This window comes from Eptatretus burgeri, chromosome 11 (genome assembly GCF_056783735.1).
Source record: "Eptatretus burgeri isolate ZD-2024b chromosome 11, Ebu_testis_v1, whole genome shotgun sequence".
In the NCBI taxonomy this organism is placed as follows: Eukaryota; Metazoa; Chordata; class Myxini; order Myxiniformes; family Myxinidae; genus Eptatretus; species Eptatretus burgeri.
In genome coordinates, this window is record NC_140971.1 from 84,156,201 (window position 1) to 84,178,373 (window position 22,173).

General features: G+C 35.7%; 2 protein-coding genes across 10 annotated transcripts in view; one reads left to right on the forward strand and one right to left on the reverse strand.

Moving 5' to 3' along the window:
* The window catches only part of LOC147017509 (zinc finger protein 536-like), a 316,222-nt gene that overhangs the window by 93,018 nt on the left and 201,031 nt on the right, over window positions 1–22,173 (reverse strand). The gene's annotated exons all lie outside the window — the stretch shown is intronic.
* On the forward strand, window positions 10,296–12,128 carry LOC147017511 (uncharacterized). Its single transcript, XM_085847224.1, has 2 exons — window positions 10,296–10,464; window positions 10,601–12,128. Exons 1-2 carry the CDS (start codon window positions 10,299–10,301, stop codon window positions 11,095–11,097), a joined length of 663 nt encoding a protein of 220 aa, XP_085703350.1. The 5' UTR covers window positions 10,296–10,298; the 3' UTR covers window positions 11,098–12,128.

The following is a 22,173-nucleotide window of genomic DNA, read 5'->3' on the forward strand; positions in this document are numbered from 1 at the left end:
CCTTCTCTCTCTTTTCCCTCTCCACCTTCTCTCTCATCTTGCTCTCCTCCTTCTCTCTTCTCCCTCTCTTCCCTCTCTTTTTTTCTCAGTTTCTTCAACTCCTTCCTCATCCCTTACGATCCTCGAACCACTTTCACCCCATATAATATCATAGGTATATTCATCTGGATTACTTGATATTCTTGCATCCAAAGTAAAAATTTTTACAACAGAAAACCAATAAAATGGCTTCTGATTTTCAAAAAGAGCCTTGTGTTTTCTGTACTTTAAAATTCTTTCATTATTTAACATTTTAGTTAAATCCAAAGTTGTTGGTTTATCAACATCAGTATAAAGCCAATCTTTTATTGAAAATACCTCATTCTTATGTTGTGGAACATATTTATAAAAATACCGAATACCCTATTCTTGAAGGTATGCTTGGACACAGAAATGATAATTTTCTTGAAGCCTTCTTGCTGTCATTTATGTATTAGAAATATATGACAGATTAATATAATGACACGAAATACCTTCCCATCTTCCCAAGGTTAAATCCGTTTGTATTCCCTTACTTATTATATACAATCCTGTTCTTTGTGTTTTCATGATGTAATCTACAGCAAAACCATTGATGATTTTACCCTTACTAAATTCTTTAATTTGTTGTTTGCTAATCGTGGTTCCACAAAACTCATTCTCGGCACCAAATGGATAATATTCTTCCTTACGAGACTGATTTAATTGTTCCAGGTCATCTAGGTTAAATTTAAATGGCCAATTATACCGTAAATCATTCACATCATATCCCCATTGTTCTATTCTCATACAAATGATATACCCTTCTTTATAAAATTTTATGTTAATTGGAACTGTGAATTCTGTATGACTCGGAGATAAAATCTACACTTCTGTATCTTTGGAATACACCGCCATTTTATTTTTAGGATATATATTGTGATAAATCACTTAATCTCACCAAGGCATTCGCGTCAGTCGGGCTTGGATAATTTATTAATTTATAAGCATTTTTCATATTAATATTTTGTGCTATACTATATTTCTGTTGTTCAGCCAGTGCCTTTATGTAATAATTTGATAAATCAATATCCAGTTCTTAGGTTACACCAAAGATAGGACCATCTTTACCAACATAAGTCATTTATATTAGATTAAAAATAATGTCATAAAAATTTTTATTTTTGTTGAGTTGAAATAACACATACAGACATAATTGACCACAACACTTGGAATTTAATTCTTGGACTTGAAATGTTTGATAAACACCATTCTGAAAGAATTTTATTACTTCAGCAGGTGGTGGAAGACCAAAAATATCAAAATAATATTTGTCTTCACTATTAAAAATACAAACCCAATGAGAACCATTCCCATTATTATCTTCTAAGTTCATAATAATATTCTTTGTATTTTTAGACACGTTTGTTAATTCATCTCTAATTCAAATAACCATATTACGAATTTTTAATTTCTTCCAATATTTGATAAGTTCTAAATTTGATGTTGTATTCTTTCCAAATTCTTTGAACCACTCATCAATGCTCATTTATTTATTAGAAAGATATAATCCATTACTCCTTTTTGTTAATTTTACACCTGCTTGTGCGATAGAAGAAAGCATATCTCCAACTTACAATCTCACTTTATCAGGCAGACTTTCAAGTTTTTCAGCAAAATCTACAATTACACCACTTCCACTAATTTGTTTCTCCAACTCTTTGTTATGTCTTTCCAATTATTTTTGAGCCCAGAGATGAGCCATCCTTTTGTTGGCAGTTTTCACAGCTGCTGAAATACCACCCGTCAATGCTCCAGCCGAACTTAAACCAGCAAATAAAGGAATTAGAAATGGAAGAAATCCTCCACTCGTCTCTCTTATTGAATATTTCTTCAAAATTGGTTTTGACATTTTAATTTTAAGTGAGCCAGTATCGTTGAAGATTTTCACCTGTTCTCTTGTGAGCAAAACATCAATTCTTACTGCTCCTTTTCTCGGAATTGTATTAATGTTAATCATACAAGGCTTTTAATTTTGAATACAAGATGATAGTTTATGAAGATTAATTTGATTAACATATACCCAAGTTGGCACTTTACTACTCATTTATTTATCAAAAAAATTATGTGAGACTAATCATAACACCATGATCTGTTTTAATCTGTAATTCTGTTTCTTCCAAAAGCAAACAATATGTGTCAACTTCTTTACTCTCTCCTCTTTCAATGTATAGGGAAGTATCCACTCGATTAGACTTAATAGTTTACTTTTGAGCACTGAGATCAATCGCATAGATTGTATACAGACTTTTAAATGCTGTCATATCCAAAATGGGTTGTTTTTTTCCATTGCTTTCACACACCTTTTGGTAAGAATTGTATACTTCAGCAGAATCATTTTTTTCCCAATTAATTTCCAGTCTATCTCGTTGATAAAATGTTCCATCTCGAGAAACGCGAAGTTGTTTCACCTAAGCGTTATCACTCAACGCATTATTCTTATCAGCAGCAGTATCACCATTTGGCATTTTTATAATGAGCCACAGATATCGTGGCTTTCCTTCCAGAACACCCAAATTCCACATGTCAGTGGTTTGGTTCAGTTTAACGTGTTGGCATCTTCTTTTCAGGTATGATACATTGAGTGGTTTCTTTGAGTTAAGTCTTCTATTCAATGTCTCATCTGTTTTAAGATTAGGAGTATATTCACTAGTATACCAACTATTTTCATCAATGAGAAATTTATTCTGAGCAGCCAAAGCATGAGCCACACCAAAAAGCAATCTATTTTCATTATCATTCCTTTGTAGTTGAAATCTAATTTTAAGACCATACAGAACTTTATCATGATCACAAAATCTAAATATACCTTCAAGAGGAACTGCCACAGTAAAACTATTACCTGTTTTTATATCATCATTATACATTCCTTTCCTTTGACTATATCCAGGGACTGTGCTTGTTCTCGTTGCCATATCAGGAATAAAACCTTCGACAGCTCCCTTTCCAATTCTATCACTAAATGAATATCATGTAAATTTCATTTCATATGTAGCAGAGACATAATCAACCACTTCAACTTCTTGTGTTCCAATATACAAATGAACACTATCAAACATTTTCCAGAAGAAATCATTTACGAGTGTAGCGTTTGTGTTATTCACAGCCTTAGTGAATGTAAATTTGCACAAGAAACTTTCGGGCGAGATTCAAATAAGTTTGTTGATTATTTATTTCAAAAGTCTGTTCCATTTGCATTCCCAGTCTGTTCAAGTGATTGCATTTACCTTGAAGTCGTCTTCTTTTTTAGTAGAATTTGAGATGACAATGGCATCATCCAAATCATAGATACTATCAATTGCTTCCATACTTGTATTTATTTATGAAAAAAGATGTTAAAACTTTTGAAACCCTGACCCAAGTATTTGAATTATTTTCTGTCGTTCTTGGGGAGACAACTGAGTTTTGCCTTTCTTAATTTCTTTTATGGCTTGCAATTTATGAGATTCCTTTTGGGCATCTTTTATACCCTTTATAGCACCCGCTACATTTCCCATAGCAGAAGCAGTTGAACCAATTAGGTCTTTATGTTTAAGAATAGTTGAACCTCTACTCATTAGAGTATCAATTATCCTATCTCCTTTTTTTCTAAATTGATGTCCGACACCCCTTTGTCTCTTAGGTTTATAGTATCCTCTACCAAGATACATACCTTCACCCTTGTAGTGTGGGGAAAGGAACATCCCATCCCCTGCAATTATTTTATATTTTCCCAACACGTGTTTCCTCACACTAACCATCGTATTTATTTATTGGAAAACTTCATGTAGGTGAATTCTGATGGATATAATTTCTCCATTAAAATAAATCATGCGATTATCTTGGTCGGTTATCCTAAAATTTTCGCTGTATATGGATTTTCCTGACACAGTTAGATAAACCAGATTTTTGGGTTCCAAATTGAATTTATAACCAATTGGGGTTTAGTATGCACTGAATGAAAATATTGTATTTGTTTTTATTCCATCATTATAAGCACCATCAATCAAATCACAGTGATTTAATACCGAATTTATTCCTGAGGATATTTGAATGACATTATCACTGTAAAACGTCCCATTCGTTTCAATCTTTTTTGACTAGACACCCAATAACTCTCTAAATGAATTATCAATTGCAAAATCAACCTTGTAGTTATTTTTAAGTTCAAACGTTCATTTTGAAGTAGGTTTTTGAATATCTATAACAATATTTTTTGGTTCATCACCCTGTTCTTTCATAAGGCAAGCAATTTCGGAAGATATCTGAGAAATCTCATATGCTCCAGGTGAAACTGTTATCGTTTTGTATCTACTTCTCGGATGATAACTAAACTTGTCATTTTTCTCAGTGATATTAAATAAGGTATTATAAGTTTCCATGGACAATAAAGACGCCTCATATTATTTTGTTGCATCAAGTTGTAGTGGGTATGTGATGAAGATGTGGGGTTGCTTGTTGTGAAATTAAAACTAAGGAGTGTGCTTCTCATCTTATTTAATATGGGATAAAATGTCTGTATTGACATTTATTAATTATTTTCATGTTCATGAACTGGTCTAAAATGGCTGATGCTTAATTAAAACAATTGTTATTTCCAGCCTTCTAACTACCTTACAGCAACAACAGTCTATTAACTAATTGTGATGAGTCATTTGGAAGAAAACCAACACCTGAACCAAGGATACTTGAAGCCTGAATAATGTGTTTCTCCTTCTCATTCTTCCTACTTTTACCAGATAGACCAACCCTATAATTAAGAGAGTCCAGCAGATAAATATATACTCTATCGTCCTTATTTTTCATATCCAATGGTTTATCAAAATACTTTGATTCATCCCTGGCAGTTGAACGTTGTTTTCCATCTTTTGTTGGAAGAAACATTAATTTCGGAGTTAGTTTAACAGGGGGTTGAGCAGAACTCAAGAAACTTAATTCATCATTCAATATCAATCCCTTTTCTTAAACAAGATGAAATCTTGCTGGTTGTTCTGTTGGAATGAGTCATGCTTTGAGTTTTGAATCTGCAGAATATTAATTGTTTTGAAGAGCCTTCACAATATAATCAGCATTCCCACTTTCCACATCCGGTTGATTAATCTCTACCAGTTGTTGAAGTAATCCTTCATCATCATATTCTAATTCTCCAAAATGCTCTAATTCTTCCTCCATCATTTGATTGAAATATTTTTAACATTTGAAGTTTTTTAGGAGTATATTCTATTGTGGGAACTGTGGAAGCATCCATAATTTTTTCTTGGGAAGTTTTTAAAAGTGGTTTAAAATTTTTATCTTGTTTTCTTTCAAATGCTTCTTCACCCGTTAGTTTCTGCCTGTGTTTCTTCTTCATGTCTTCCTGTTGTTTTACAACTTTTGAAACCAACTCTTGATGCTCCTTAAATCTGCTTGCTCTTTATTTTGCATGCATTTATTTATTGGAAAATATCATTCACTGAATAATAAAGGTCAACAGGGAAATTTTCCTTTTCTTCATCATTAAAGTAGATGTGTTCAAATAAATCCTTTTCTTTAAATAGTTCATCAAATTCTTTATTAACATTAATACGAGTTGTAATTTCTTCCTCACCAATACTTGTATCTTTGCATTTGCATTGAGTTTCTTCATCAACATCAAAACCGAATGATAAAATCTTAACCCCATTACCACTCAGATGTTTAATAATTTGTCTCATTCCTTCTGGATTAGTTTCTAATATCCCAAGACCACCAGATTTTAGTTTCTTTAACTCACTCTTACAATGTGAATATTTTGTTGTACCAAGAGAAACCTCCTCAAATATTTGGCCTTCATTCCTCAATCGCATATGTTCCTCGACCGAAATATAGTAATAATCTTCACCTTCTACTTCTCAGGGTCATATTGCTCTGGTTGTTGTTGATACAATACAAATCACATGGTGTTTTTTTTTTAGAAAATTTACAATATTTCATTTGTACTATTCAAGAACCTTGATTTATGAAAGTTTTTTCCAGAAGCAGATTAACCCACAAGATTTATAATAATAGTTGTCATTTATATATGTAATTGTTTATAAAATAAAAAATATCTTTTCATATCTTATCTTGTTTCTCAACAATATATTTATATTTTTCATTCGTCTGCTTCATGTAATCCCCAAATTCCTTTTTACTACATAATGTAGAACAATTGTCTCTCCAAAAATTGTTTATATCGATTGAATTTAACTTGAATAAAATAAAAGTATTAGCATTGTTTCTTATTGAGTGACGAGTGAGTTGAAAGTATGATTGACTAAGATAAATACAATTACAAGAAGAATGTCTCCCTCTTGTGTAGTTGCTAACATTACCGTTTGGTTTCTCTCATTAACACAATCATCAAAGATAACGAGGTTCTTTTTTGATTTATCCAAATCTTGGGGAGAAGGTATATCATCCGTATTATCACAAAGGATACAAGTTATCGGCTTTGATTTCTTTTTATATCTCTGTGTATAACAAAATAGTTGTATTATATCTTCAATGTTGTCATCATTTAGTTTGTTTTGAAGTTTAAATCAACTGATTATATCTTCTTTTTGAAGACCAGCATTAAAACCTTGTGAGAGTAGTTGATACTCTGGTTGAAAACTCGACTTTGTGAAAATTATTAAATTATCATAATCGAAAAAGTTGGGAGTAAGGAGCATCTTTAAAAGTAAGCAGGTTTTTCCACATCCGCTTGAAGCAACGATGAGACATATTGATGAATTTCGAAGATATTTATGGTTGTTAAATTTTATCTTATTTTCCCAAATGGGTAAAAAATCATTCATTTATATATTCAGTCTGTGAGCCAGACAAGATATCGGTACCTTCTGGGGGGCACCAAACGAAACATTTTTTATTGATGGTGCACCCATATACTTCACAAAAATGCATGATGGACATTTCAAACTCACAGCTTAAGTTTTTTATAGCATAATTAATGTTTTTGCGCAAAATACACAAAATGTACAATTTTGTCATCCATGTTTTAATGCTTAAATGGCTGGACAGGCCAAATAAAAATAAATTTTCATAATGAAGTTGTGTTGTGTGTGTCTGAAAGTGATTATACTTCAGGAATATATCAAATATATTGCAATAACATAAAAATGTGATTGGAATTTATCTTTGTGTCCTAATCTCTGCGACATCGATAATTGCGCAATATTGATCAATAGCATAAATATTTACTGCTAATGGACATGAAAACATTTATTGAGAATTTCTTCATATTTGATTAAGTTATTAAGGTGAAATAACCTCTGGTTTATTATACTAACATCCATAGTCAAGTTTGTTTTGCAGTCGACAGCTTGTCTTCATTTCACCGATCTTCAATATCAAGTGAGACCATTTTATTCCTAAGTTATTTTATACCTTGTTGATCTTAAACTTGATAACCTTACTTAAGTCATAGTTAATATGTAGTTCAGCTGCAGAAAAATTGGAAATTATTCAAAGATCCAGAGAATAAAATGATAATAGAGTGAATACATTTATATGACAATAGTGTACTTAACCAGTTTTTATATCTTTTCAGGTGACTCTGTGACTGTATGGAGGTATCACTCTACAATGATACATGATGGACTCACCAAAGAAAAAACAGAAAATGCAATCATTGAAAGAAAGGGCTTGCATTATTTGTTCCAAGCAGACTTCAGAATCTGAACTGACCAAACCCAGAGACGACAAATCTGTTGGTGTATTACTCCATGCAGCCAACTTACGGAATTTTGGGCCCATCCTGGAACTTAAAGAAGATGAATACAGCGAAAAGTTGTTCTACCACAGAGACTGTAGATCTGATTTTACACACAAGAAAATGCTTCAGAATTTCCAAGAACCTGACTCTGAGCCAGAATGTTCCACCAAAAGGAGAAAATCTTCTCGTGCTCCTTCAACTACATCTCGTGTCTGAGACCCTGTATGTATCTTCTGTGAGAAGGAAAGCAAATATGTGGCTGGTTCGAATACCAGGGAAACACTCCTACAGTCCAGAGAACTCAGGTCAGATGAAACAGTGAGAAGTGTTGCTCAGGCCAAATTGGACCAGAAAACACTTGCCATCACATCCAGAGAGTTGGTTGCTGCAGAGGCTCATTACCATAAATCATGTTACAGCAAATACACCCGTGGAGCAATGGAGAAAACATCAAAAGTCACTGAAGATGATGAGGCTTATCTGGCAGCAGAGCGGGAGGCCTACCTTCTTCTGTTCAAGCATGTGCGCAAGACATTATTAGTTCAACCTGAAGTTGTCAAAATGATGAAACTGACTGAAAAGTTGTTGAATTTCCTGCACGAACTTGGCATTAATGATGTGAAACCCTCTACGAAGAAACATATTCGCCGGAAGCTAGAATGTGAATTCAAGAAGTCACTTCATTTCGTCTCTGATGATAAAGGAAAACTTCTTGTATATCCAGATGGCCTTTCTTTGGAGCAGGTAGTGGTCAAAATGATGAAGGCCGAAGATCAACTCCAGGATGCAAAGTACTCAGATGATATTGGGAACATTGTCAAACTTTATACGAACCACTTGAGAGGAAAAATTAAAAACATGAAAGAAAAGCCTTGGCCTCCACACCCTGCTGAACTGAAATCTGGCTATACTGAATTGCCAGAATCTTTAAAGATGTTTTTGAAACTGCTACTTCATGGAACAGAACAAGATGGAATGCAGAAGGTGGAATGAGTTGTCCAATCGGTAGGTCAGGATAGTATCTATGCTGTCAGTAGAGGAAAAGTCGTCCCTGCTAAACACATATTACTACCATGGGGTGTTAAGTCACTGACAGGAAATGTTGAGCTCATCAAAATGCTCAATCGCCTTGGCCATGGTGTTTCCTACTCCAAGCTGGAAGAAATTAAATAGACACTGCATTGTGCCTTCAAAAGCAGATGAAAGAAGCAGACCGAGGTATAGTTTTACCATCATCTTCCCATCCTTGCATTGCCTCCTCACTTGCCTATGACAACATAGATAGGCTTGAAGAAACTTTAAGTGGTGGAGGCACATCACATAGAGTGAATGGGATCATGATACAGCCACAGGTTCACACAGCCCAACCTCAAGAAACTGAGGCTCAGTTTCTCACCAGGAAAGAGCATAGTGTAACTGCTGTTCCACAAGATATTCCAGAGTACAATGCTGGAAATAGACTGGGTCCACCAGTCTTGAAACCCCAGGTATTAGATCTGCAATCTGTGAGGGATATTGCGATGCAAACGAACCTGGTATGGTCTCTGACTCGTCTCTCAGATACCAAGGATCAGTCAGTCAGTTCCTGGACGGGTTTCAATATGCAGATAAGTGGCAACAAAATTATCCACAAAGACACTGTAGGCTATCTTCCAACGATAAATGCCCCAGCTACACAGTTGTCAACAGTTCACCATGTGTTGATTCAGGTCATGAAGATAAAGACAGAGCTTGATTTGGATGAGATTGTCTGTGTGTTTGATCAAGCTCTGTATGCGAAAGCTATGGAAATCAAATGGAAGAATGGTGAAATCTTCCAGAGTGTCATAATATGCATGGGGACTTTCCATACCTTGAGTAATCTCATGTCCATCATTGGGAAAAGGTTTTCCTCTGCTGGCCTGAGAGATCTTGCTGTGGAATCAGGGATCATAGCAGAAGGTTCTATCACCTCCGTACTTGAAGGAAGTTACTACAATCGAGGAGTCTGTCTCTACAAACTTCTGTATGAAGCACTGCTTAGATTAGCGTGGAAAGGATTCTATCTCTGGCTTGCAGAACACCACAGTGAGGACGGAAGACACATAGAAGAGACTCTCACAGCCATGAGAACCTTACATACTGATGTGAGCCAAGACACACTGGAATCAGTTCTACCAAATGATTCTGTGTCAGTCATCCTCACCCACTTCTTGGAGTATCTTGACCACCTACACAACAACCAAGGCCAACTCGCGTCCTTCTGGGCCTCCTTTCTTGATCTGTTGGACATCATGCTAGATCTGATTAGAGCATCACGTAAAGGAAACTGGCTTCTTCATCTCTCTGGGATCAACAGGATGACACAATGGTGCATTGCATACGACAAACAAAATTACGCCAGGTGCATGTTTATCATTATTTGTATTATTGGGGGGCTGTCTCACTCCGTGAAATGTTGAATAAAGTTTAATATCAAGTATCAATCACTCCAGTATAATTGGAGTGTTAAACAATGGCTTTGGAGTGAATAAGCTTGAACTATTTTTCTGTTTTCAGATACCTCTCTATGTACTATTGTGATATGACGATGCTGCCAGAGACACATCCACAGGTTCACAAACACATGCTAGATGGAGGGTTTTCGGTGCAGTTGAGCCACACCAACACATTCAGACGGATCCCAGTTGATCAGACGATCGAGGAAACTGTCAACAAGGACACCCAGACCGCTGGTAAAATCTATCAAATGTATCAGGAATGAACAACATCTCAACATTACACAGATGTTCAACAAACTGACATAAAATATGTGAAATACTCCTTTGATATCCAATCCATACTAAACGGAATCCTTTTCAAATTTTACAGGTGGTACCAAAGGGTTCTCACTCAATCCTGGTGCAGTAACCCACTACTATCTGATGGCAGAATACCGCAGCTCTTGCCTTCAGCAGCTCCGCAAGATGACCGATGTCTCTGATGGTGCTGCTACTCACCATGATCTGACACCCTCTCGCAGAAAGAAAGATGAGGATGCTGTACAGGCTCTTGAAGACCTTCTGGAAGCCAATTGGACGAATCCGTTTCAAGAAGGAGAAACAGACCTCATCAATATCTCCACCGGTGCTACTGCATATCCGGACGTGTCATTTCATCTCCTGTCAGCCCAAAAGAAAGGTGAAGAAGCTCGTCAGAAGTTCCAGGAGAGTCGTTTGGAAACAGGAGAAAACTTTCATCAGAGACTTCCTCAGCTGAATCTCAAGACGTTTGACACTACCAAAAGTCGTAAAACGAAATCATCAAGTAAAGAAGTCATCCTGAAAAGTGACAAGTTATTTCGTCATATGATACTTGTTGCTTCGTAGAGAAAACTTAGCATGAAGGATGTTCTAAAACATCCTCTGGGTCCCATCCCCTGGTCCTTAGCCAACACAGATGGGACACCAAAGAAAACGAACAAGGCAGCACTGGCAAGAAAATTAGAGGCTAAGGCAGCACCTGATGAAGATATAGAAAGACCATCTGCCTGTATCATTGATGGCATGAGTGTTGTACAAAAGCTGAAGAGTGACAAGCTCACCTTTGAAGAACTAGCAGACCATATGCTTGCCTCTGTACTAAGGATTGGCATTGGGAGCGAACGCCATTGATGTGGTCTTTGATGTGTATCAACAGCTGTCCATCAAGGGAGCCGAGAGGACCTCGAGGGGTGCGGAAACTGGGATACGCTTCACCAATGTTATTCCTGGTCACAAGATTCAGCAATGGAGACATCTCTTGTCATGTGGTGCTAGTAAGACGAAACTGATCAGTTTCATTGCCAGCCAGTGGAAAAAGCCGAATATGAGAGTAAAACTGGGAGGAAAAACTTTGTATGTCACATGTGATAACCTTTGCTTCAGGCTCACACGGGACAATGTGATTGAAGAAGATGAACTGAAAACATCCCAGGAAGAAGCAGACACCAGAGTCATCTTCCACATCAAACATGCAGCTCCACTGGTATCTTCCATCATCATGGTAGCTGAGGATACTGACATCCTTCTTCTCTGTCTGGCCTTCCACAAAGAAATTAACTGCAGTGTGTATGTGAAATGTGGTACAACTACTCGAACCAGGTACATCAGCATGTCAAAAGTGTCAGCTGCCCAAGGACATGGCGTGTGTGCTTCTCTGCTCAGCTTACATTCATTCACAGGATGTGACACAGTCAGTGCTTTTAGTGGTCGCGGTAAGCTCGATGCACTTAAACGGTTGATGCCACATGATCACTTCAGAGATGTATTCGCAAAACTGGGAAAAGAATGGCAGCTCACTGATGAAATTCTTAAGGTCTTGGAAGAATTCACATGTCGTCTCTACGTAAGCCAGTCAGAAATCTGTGATGTGAATGAGATGCGATATGAATTGTTCCGTGTGAAAGATGGAAACGTAGAATCTGGACAGTTGCCCCCCTGCCAAAACTGTTTGCATCTACATGCAATGAGGGCCAACTATCAGGCTGCCATCTGGCACAGAGCATTGCAGGCAGACCCAGAAGTCCCAAGTCCGCTGGAGAACAAAGGCTGGTCCTTGGGTGATGACGAAGAACTTGTTATCAACTGGATGACAGCTGCACCAGCACCAGACACAGTCTTGGAGTTCCTGTCTTGCAAATGCAAGAAGTCATGCAAGTTGCCCACCTGCCAGTGTATGGTGAATGGACTGCACTGTACTCAGGCCTGCTTAATGCAGGAATGTGAGAACATGAAAGACAAGGAGGTCCATGCTGAGCAGGAAGAGAGATCTGATGGTTCGGACAGTGACAGCGATAGTGACACATTATAAACAATAATCAATATCATTTGGTGTCATTCAATTCATGTAATTCTCTCCAGCGGTACATCCTATGGAAATGGACTTGTGTTTTTCATGTTGTTGGTGTCAATAAATACTTGCGAGTACACAATGTGTTTGTTCTTATGTCAGAAAATATGACGTTTTTCTGAGTAGACCCCACTTATGTTTAAAGGGCTCTACTGAGCTGAAGCTGTGAGTCACAGATGTCCATCATGGTGCATTGAGTTCCAGATACATATAGCTATCAGAAAATCACAATAAAGTTTGGTGTCCCCAGGTGGTACTAATTGGTCAAAATCAGGCGACTGGCTCACGGGCTAATTTGGAAAACAAGCTATTTAACTTTTTATTGGCTTTTTTGGAAACTCTATGTTTTATCCGAAGTTCAGGTTTAATTTCAAGATAATCCATTTTGTTATTTATTCAATATCTTGTGTTGATATTTACCTGAAAATGACAATCGTGAATAATATGTCATCAATCCATGAAACATGGTCATCATTTGCTCAGTCTCTTCTCTTGTAAGAAAAGGTTTATTATCACCCTCATACTTCACATTCATTTCTCTAATCAATCTTGTAAAGTAATTCATTTTTGGTGTAAATCTCAAAGAATTATATTCCTTTTTATATTTTTATTGTCATTAATTCGAAGATAATCACAGAACATACATTGTTTAGAGGCTTTTGACTCTGTGTTTAATCCCCGTCCTTCACACACAGGACAATTCTCAAATTTGTCATGTGGAGAATCAGGAAATTCAAGAGGCTCAAAATCTAGTAAACTATTCATATTTATAAAGTAAAACATTACTTCAAATAAAATTAATCTTCGGTATCATCTTCGGTACTTTCATTGGTACTTTCACAATCATCTATAAAACTACGTTAATCACTATCGTTTGAACACAAACTCTCGGTATCATAACTGTCTTCTGTTCCAACAGAGATACTATCATCACTCTCATAATCTTCAAAATCTTCAGTTGAATAATGACTCGTATTTAATTAGTAGAAAAAGCATTACCATCTATATCTACTGTATGTACTTTTTTTCATAAACAGATTCAACTACTACATTTTTTATGTTCAAGGTAATTTTAAAATGGTCCTTAACTAATATTGAACGAAATGTCATGTCAGGTTTTTACATCTTTAAGGTTGTTGAAAAAAATACAAATTTCTCTTTGCATATTACAGATGGTCTTATATTTTCTTTCTGAAGCTTCATCCATGAGGTTTTTCATTTTTGATAATTTTTCTTGTTTCATTGCTTTTTCTAGTTTTGAATATATTGCCAGAAGGAGGGGAGAAACTTTGTTGGAGCTACTTGAATTGATGTTCTTCCAGATATACTAAAAGCCCTTCCACTGAAGGAAATTGAAGAACTCATATTATTCACCATAATTGTTTTTATCCAATAGTTGTTATATTTATCTTTATTCAATTTTACATCCTCGACATATTTCTCAGTATCTTTTACAAATGAAGAGATTTATTGAAACTTATCTTTTGTGTCTTGATGCATTGTATTTATTAAGTCAAAAAAGTTGGAGGATAAAATGGTTTAAGCACAGATTCACTGATAAATTAAACGGAATTTTCATCAAGAAAATTTTATTTCAAGCAAAGTTTAGTTATATAAATATGGTGAATACAACGTACTGCGATGTTTGTAATCATGAATATGTTATAAAAAAACACCTTCAAACCAACAAACACACATTCAATCTTTTCAGACAAATATCTCCACTTGACCAAGAAACAAAACATTGTGATAGATGTGATAACGATATTCTTTTTTAAAAATTATAATGAACACCTTCAATCACGCAAACACAAGAACAATGAAGAAAGGGAAGGTGCCACAAAATTCTCCATTGAAAACACTGGTGGGGCATTTAAAGGACATATAAAAATAACATTGTTTTGCTTTCAAGACCTTGAACCATCTTCAATCATTGAAGCTGTTAATATGGTTAAGCAAAATATTTAAAATATAATTAAAAACATATTAAGTGAAATGAAAACTTTTAAGTTTTATATAGGAGTAAAATTGAATATGGTAAGAGAAGGTGATAAAACTACTCCCTATATGAGGACAAACCCTCACTTTATCTCATCATTTCAAAATTTTGTAGGATGTAATGTTTACGATGAAGTCCAGAGACAAGAACAAGATGTTGATAACACTGTAGTAGGTAGTGGATTTGCTATTACAAAACTAATCCTTTTAGAAATACACATCTTAAAATCAGATCCTCTTCAAGCTTCTTCTTCTCATATTAATTTACCAAAAGAAGTAAAACTTCAGAAAGTGATTGTTAATATTCAAAACAAAGATAATAATTGTTTTCTATGGTCTGTTCTTGCTCACTTACATCCTCCACAATGGAAACCTGAAAGGGTTGAACATTATACGAAATACGAGAATACATTAAATGTTAAAGATTTAAAGTTTCCAATGTCATTGAGAGATATTCCTAAATTTGGGAAAATGAAGAACCTATCTGTTCATGTCTATGGATTAACAGATACAAAACAAAGTTCAGATATTAAAAATTTCAAACAATTATAAAAATGATGAAACACACATTGACCTTCTCGACTTTACTTCAAAGGAAAAATCACATTATGCTTTCATCAAATATTTATCAAGATTAACCAAATCACAACTATACAAGAGAAAATGTAAAACGTATCCTTGTAAGAGATGTCTCAACTTCTTTCATACAAAAGAACGATTAAATCAACATTTGAAATATTGCAGGAATCATAAATCAACCGTAATCAATTTGCCAAAAGCAGGTTCAAACATATAATTCAAAGATTTTAACAAATCTATAAAACATCCGTTTGTGATATATGCTGATTTTGAAAGTATCCTTGAAAAGATAGATACTGTTTTTCCAAATCCAAAGAAATCATACACAAATAAATATCAAAACATACTCCTTGTGGTTTCTGTTATTATATCAAATCATCTGTTGGTGATGAATACAAGTTAGAACATTAAGAAGGAGAAGATTCCTCAGAGGAGTTTGTCAGACGATTGGAAAAAGACTGTATAAGACGAAGAGAAATAATGGTTAAAACCTATAAACCAATGTCATTAGCAAAGGGAGAGAAGAAGGAATTTAGAAAGAACAGTATCTGTCATATGTTTGAGGAGAAAATTGAAGGAGAGGCCAAAGTTATGGATCACTGTCATATTACTGGAAAATATAGAGGTCCAGCTCATTCCCGTTGTAATCTTAATTAGAAGCCCCCAAACTTTATTCCTGTCTTTCTTCACAACAACGCTCACGATAACACACATCTATTTATAAAGGAACTTTCAAAGACATCTGGAGATATTTCTGCCATTCCTAACACAGATCAAAAATACATCTCATTCACAAAAACAATTCATACATCCCCAAATAACCCACATCAGATTTCTTGACATATACAAGTTTATGGCAAGTCCATTATCTTACTTCGCATCAAATATTAATAACTTACCGAATCTTAAATCACATTCCTCAAATCAAGAAGAGATTGATCTCTTATCACAAAAGTGAATATATCCATATGACGACATGGATTCATTTGAGAAGTTTAAAGAAACACAACTTCTTTCAAGGGAAAGTTTCAATAACAAGTTGAAAAAAACTCATATTTCCGATGGAGATTAAACACAAGCTAAAAAGGTTTGGGAGAAGTTTAATATAAATAATCTTGGAGAATATCATGATTTGTATCTTAAAACTGATGTATTGTTATTGGCTGATGTGTTTGAAACTTTTAGAACAGTCTGTCAAAATAAAAATTCTTATGGATTAGACCCCGCTCACTATTACACAGCCCCAGGTTTGGCGTGCAGTGCTATGTTTAAAATGACAAAACAGAATTTGGAATTAATCAGTGATAAAGATAGGCTTTTAATGATAGAGAAGGCTAAAAGAGAAGGAATATCTCAAGTATGTTCCAAGAGATATGCTAAAGCAAATAACAAATATCTTCCTGATTATAATAAGAATGAGGACAACTCTTACCTGATGTATAATGATGCTAACAATTTGTATGGGTGGGCTATGTCTCAATCTTTACCTGATGGAAAACTTAAATGGGTTCAAGAAAAACATGAAAAAGTTTTACAAGACATTGTTGTCTCCCTCAAAAATAATTGGATGATGCTGAAATTGGATATTATTTTGAGGTTGATTTAAAATATCCAGAAGAACTTCATAACAAACATAAAGACCTACCTTATGCCCCTGATAAAGAAAGTCCAAGAAAAGAATGGTTAAGTGATTACCAACAGTCATTTAATATAAAAGGTAAATCTTCAGAAAAACTACTTACTACATTAAATGATAAAGAAAGTTATGTTTTGCATCAAAGGAACATGAAACAATATTTATATGCTGGGTTGAGAGTGAGGAAAATTCATAGGATTTTGAAATTTAAACAAAGTCATTGGTTGATGAAGTATATTGATTTTAATACAAACAAGTCTGAAGACGACAATGGTTCACAAGCGGTATTTGACGATGTAGATTGTTTCAGAAGTCAAGGATGAGACAATGTGATAATGTTTGACCAAGTTATAAAAATGATCAATATGATGTAGTATGAGTGACAGGTCATTAGCTGCAAAATGTCGAAAACCTGGTTTTGTTCAACAACTTTCAAAATTTGACCCTTGCATAGCCTTTAAAGGTCACAAAACAATGTTGTGGACATTCACATAAGGAAACAGGATACATGCTGTAGCTTATTGGAGTTAGTTAGTCGAAGAAGGTTGAAAACCCGGTTCGATTCCCACAACTTTGAAAATTTGACCTTTGTGAACTTTAAAGGTCAAAGGTCAAGGATTATGACTTTTGGTGCAAAACTTCCTCTGGAACATTCCAGGAACAATATAACGTCATATAGGCTATATGGCATTTCACACTCCTCGGATTATCCATACTTTGATGAAATCAGCGTAAAAAAACAAACTTGAAGGGGGCGCCACGGGCAAGGTGTTCGAGATAGAGCAAAATGGTTTCAAGACTTTCGGTGGGGAATGACCACACGATTATGCATCAAAAATATTGTCATCCAAGCTCTCAAAGTGTGGGCGGTCATATGATTTTTATGTCAAAATTTGCAATTTTCTAAGTTCGTGACCTTGACCTTGGGAGAAAAATGAAAAATCGAGCTCCGTGGGACTATGCAGGTGCCATGGGGCTAACCAAATACCGAAACCCCTGTAAGATGTGACAAACCCCTGAGGAGAAGACACATTTTTATGTCAAAATTCGCAATTTTCTAAGTTAATGACCTTGTGACGTTGACCTTGGGATGAAAATGAAAAATGGAGCTCCGTGGGACTATGCAGGTGCCATAGAGCTAACCAAATACCGAAACCCCTGTCAGATGTGACAAACCCCAAGGAGAATATGCAAATTGAAATCGACTACCCCCTAAAAACACGTTTTTTGGGCGTGGCACCGCCCATAATGGGCGCACCACGCCCATTCTCAGGAAAACACAACTAGATCATGATATAAACCTCCCACCAATATTTTATCAGGATCGGAGATCAAAACCCACGGAGCTATGCTCGGGAAAGACAGACAGACAGACAAGCCGGTAGGCGGACATGGGTAGTCGCCTACCCAATAGAACCTGATGCGATGGGCCCGTTCGATGGGGAATGACCTGAGGATTAAGCACAAGAAAATTTATGATTCTAGCTTCAAGGGTTAATGCTGCAGATTGTTTTTTCGTTAAAATACCCCCACATTTAGAGGTTTTTTCAGCCGTTGCTAGGCAAAGGAAGGGTCCATAGCAACGGTTCTTTCTCACACATAACTAGGACATACCATGAACCTACCATAGCAGTTTCATGTATATCTGACTCATACTCTCTGAGATACAACAAACTTCGTTTTTTTATTGTTTTCGACGAGGGTTCATTCAAAATCAATCTTCTCCGACAGTTTTCATAGGATCTGGCTGGAAATTTTTGACAATATGGCTGAATGTACTGCCCACAGTCGCTCATGGCCCGATTTTTGACTTTCGAAAAAATATTTTTTTATGATTTTTCAAATATTTCAAAGTCCCGTTGCTTGGCAACAGTGGTGTCCATAGCAACGGTTCTCATTTGCACACAACGAGGTCATGGTATGAACCTACCAACCAAGTTTCATCGAAATCACCATTGTATTAACGGAGCACTGGACCGAACAGAGGGACAGACAGACAGACAGACAAGCTGGTAGGCGGACATGGTAGTCGACTACCCAATAGAACCTGATGCGATGGGCCCGTTTGATGGGGAATGACCTGAGGATTAAGCACAAGAAAATTTATGATTCTAGCTTCAAGGGTTAATAAGCCTGGTGTTGGCTGAGTGTTTAGGGTGGCGGCTTGGGATCCCAGGGTCCTGAGTTCAATCCCCGTTGGCTGCTGAATTAACACCAGGGGGTTGACTCAGCCTGTCATCCATCTGAGGTCGGCGAAATGAATGCCAGTGTACTGGTCCTGGTGTATGCCCCGGTTAGAATAGGTGTACCATATCCCTGTGTGTTGTAAGAGGCGACCAGGGTTGGCGTCAGGAAGGGCATCCGGCCATAAAACATTGCCTCAAGAAAAAGCCCAACCCCTGCACAGCAGGGAAAAATGGCTGTAAAAACGGTCATTTTATTTATTTTTTACTTCAAGAGTTAATGTTGCAGATTGTTTTTTCGTTAAAATACCCCCACATTTAGAGGTTTTTCGGCCGTTTCAAGGCAACGGAGGGGCCCATAGCCACGTTTCTTTTTCACACATAACTAGGACATAGCATGAACCTTCCATACCAGTTTCATGTAGATCTGACTCATAGTCTCTGAGATATAACGAACTTCGTGTTTTTATTGTTTTCGACCCGGGTTCATTCAAAGTCTATCTTCTCCGACAGTTTTCATAGGATCCGGCTGGAAATTTTTGATAATATGGCTGAATGTGCTGCCCACAGTCCCTCGTGGCCCGATTTTTGATTTTCGAAAAAATAATTTTTTTTATGATTTTGCAAAAATTTCAAAGTCCCATTGCTGGGCAACGGTGGTGTCCATAGCAACGGTTCTCATTTGCACACAACTCGGTCATGGTATGAACCTATCCACCAAGTTTCATCGAAATCGCCATTGTATTAACGGAGCACTGGACGGAACAGACAGACAGACAAACATATCGACGGAAAAACCTATAATAAGGGTAGAACAAATTTCAAAAAAAAACATTTTTTTTCGACTGGATCGACTACCCAACATATCGACGGAAATACTGATAATAAGGGTAGATCAAATTTCAATTTTTTTTTTTTTTGAAAAATGTTTTTTTTTTTCGACTGTATCAACTGCCCAACAGACAAGCTGGTTGGCGGACATGGGTAGTCGACTACCCAATATAACCTGACGCGGTGGGTCCGTTCGATGGGGAATGACCTGAGGATTAAGCACAAGAAAATTCATGATTCCAGCTTCAAGGGTTAATGCTGCAGATTGTTTTTTTGTTAAAATACCCCCACATTTATAGGCTTGTCGGCCTTTGCTAGGCAATGGAGGGGTCCATAGCAACGGTTCTTTCTCACACATAACGTGGACATACCATGAATCTACCATACTAGTTTCATGTATATCTTACTCATAGTCTCTGAGATATAACAAACTTTGTTTTTTTTAGTTTTTGACCAGGGTTCATTCAGTCTATCTTCTCCGACAGTTTTCATAGGATCCGGCTGGAAATTTTTGACAATATGGCTGAATGTACTGCCCAAAGTCGCTCGTGGCCCAATTTTTGATTTTCTAAAAATAATTTTTTTTTATGATTTTTCAAAAATTTCAAAGTCCCGTTGCTTGGCAACTGTGGTGTCCAGAGCAACGTTTCTCATTTGCACACAACTAGGTCATGGTATGAACCTACCAACCAAGTTTCATCGAAATCGCCATTTTAAATTCTGATAAGGGGAGAACAAATTAAAAAAAAAATTTTTTTTGAAAAAAAAAATTTCGACGAGGTCGACTCCCCAACAAGCATATCGACGGAAATACTGATAAGGGTAGAACAAATTTCAAAAAAAAATTTTTTTTTTGACTAGATCGACCACCTAACAAACCGACGGAAAAACTGATAATAAGGGCAGAACAAATTTCCCCCAAATTTTTTTTTCGACTGGATCGACTACCCAACACACACACACACACACACACACACACACACACACACACACACACACACACACACACACACACACACACACACACACACACACAAACACACACACACACACCAATAACGAATATAGTGGTCACTTATTTTTTTCGTGAACCAAAAGGAGAACAGAAGCAAAAACAGATTTTGAGAAGGACTTTTATAAATTAATGAATAATGCTGTAGTTGGAAAGACTATGGAAAATGTTAGGAATTGACAAAACATAAGACTTGCTACATCTTGGAAACAGGCTTCAAAGTTAATTAATAGACCAAGTTTTGAGTGAGCGGTTGTGTTTTCAGAGAACATTCGTGCTATTCATTTGAAAAAAGAGAGTATTGAAATGGAAAAACCTATTTATATAGGAACATCAATTCTTGACTTGTCAAAGTCGTTAATGTATGACTATTACCATCATAATTTAAAATCAAAGTAGAAGGATAATGTGTCATTGTTATACATGGATACAGATAGTTTTATATTAGAAATTAAGACAAGTGATGTATATGAGGATATGATTGATAATACATACATATATATATATATATATATATATATATATATATATATATATATATATATATATATATATATATATATATATATATATATATATATATGATACAAGTAATTATAAGTCAGGTGATGTGTTGTTTTCATCAAAGAATAAAAAGGTTATTGGTAAGTTTAAAGATGAATTTGGTGGGAAGGTCATGAGTGAATTTATAGGATTGAGATCAAAGTCTTATGCTTTCACGCATATTGATAATTATAACACTGAAAGGTGTGATAAGAAGCTAAAAGGAATAAAGAAAAATATAATCAAGGAAACAATAAACTTTAAACATTATTACAATTGTTTAACCTTAAAGAAGGAAGAGTATAGAAAAATGAACACAATAAGAAGTTATAAGCATAAATTATATACAGAAGAGATAAATAAGAAAGCATTATGAGCTTTTGCTGATAAAAAATATATCTTAGAAAATGGAATCAATTGTTTCCCTTATGGTTATAAGTATAAGTGTTAAGATATTGGGTTGGAAATTTTAACAGGCTACCGCTGTCTTTTTACTGATTTATAAATGATAGAACCGAGCAATAACCAAACCAAAGAGTGGAGATGTCATCAGCCTTGATATTTAAATGGGAAACATAAATAATGTGAGAAATATCAAATAAGTCTTATTGAAGAAATAACCGGGTAAAAAGTAGATAAAACAAATAAGTGGATAAATTGAATTACAAATAAGTTGGAGGATGTAAAGAAAAAAAATATCCTTGAATGGACTGAAAACTTTGATGGTTATCAATTGAACAATGGAAAAACAATTTACTACAAACTCAAAATGATATGTAGCTCAGGAGGTGGT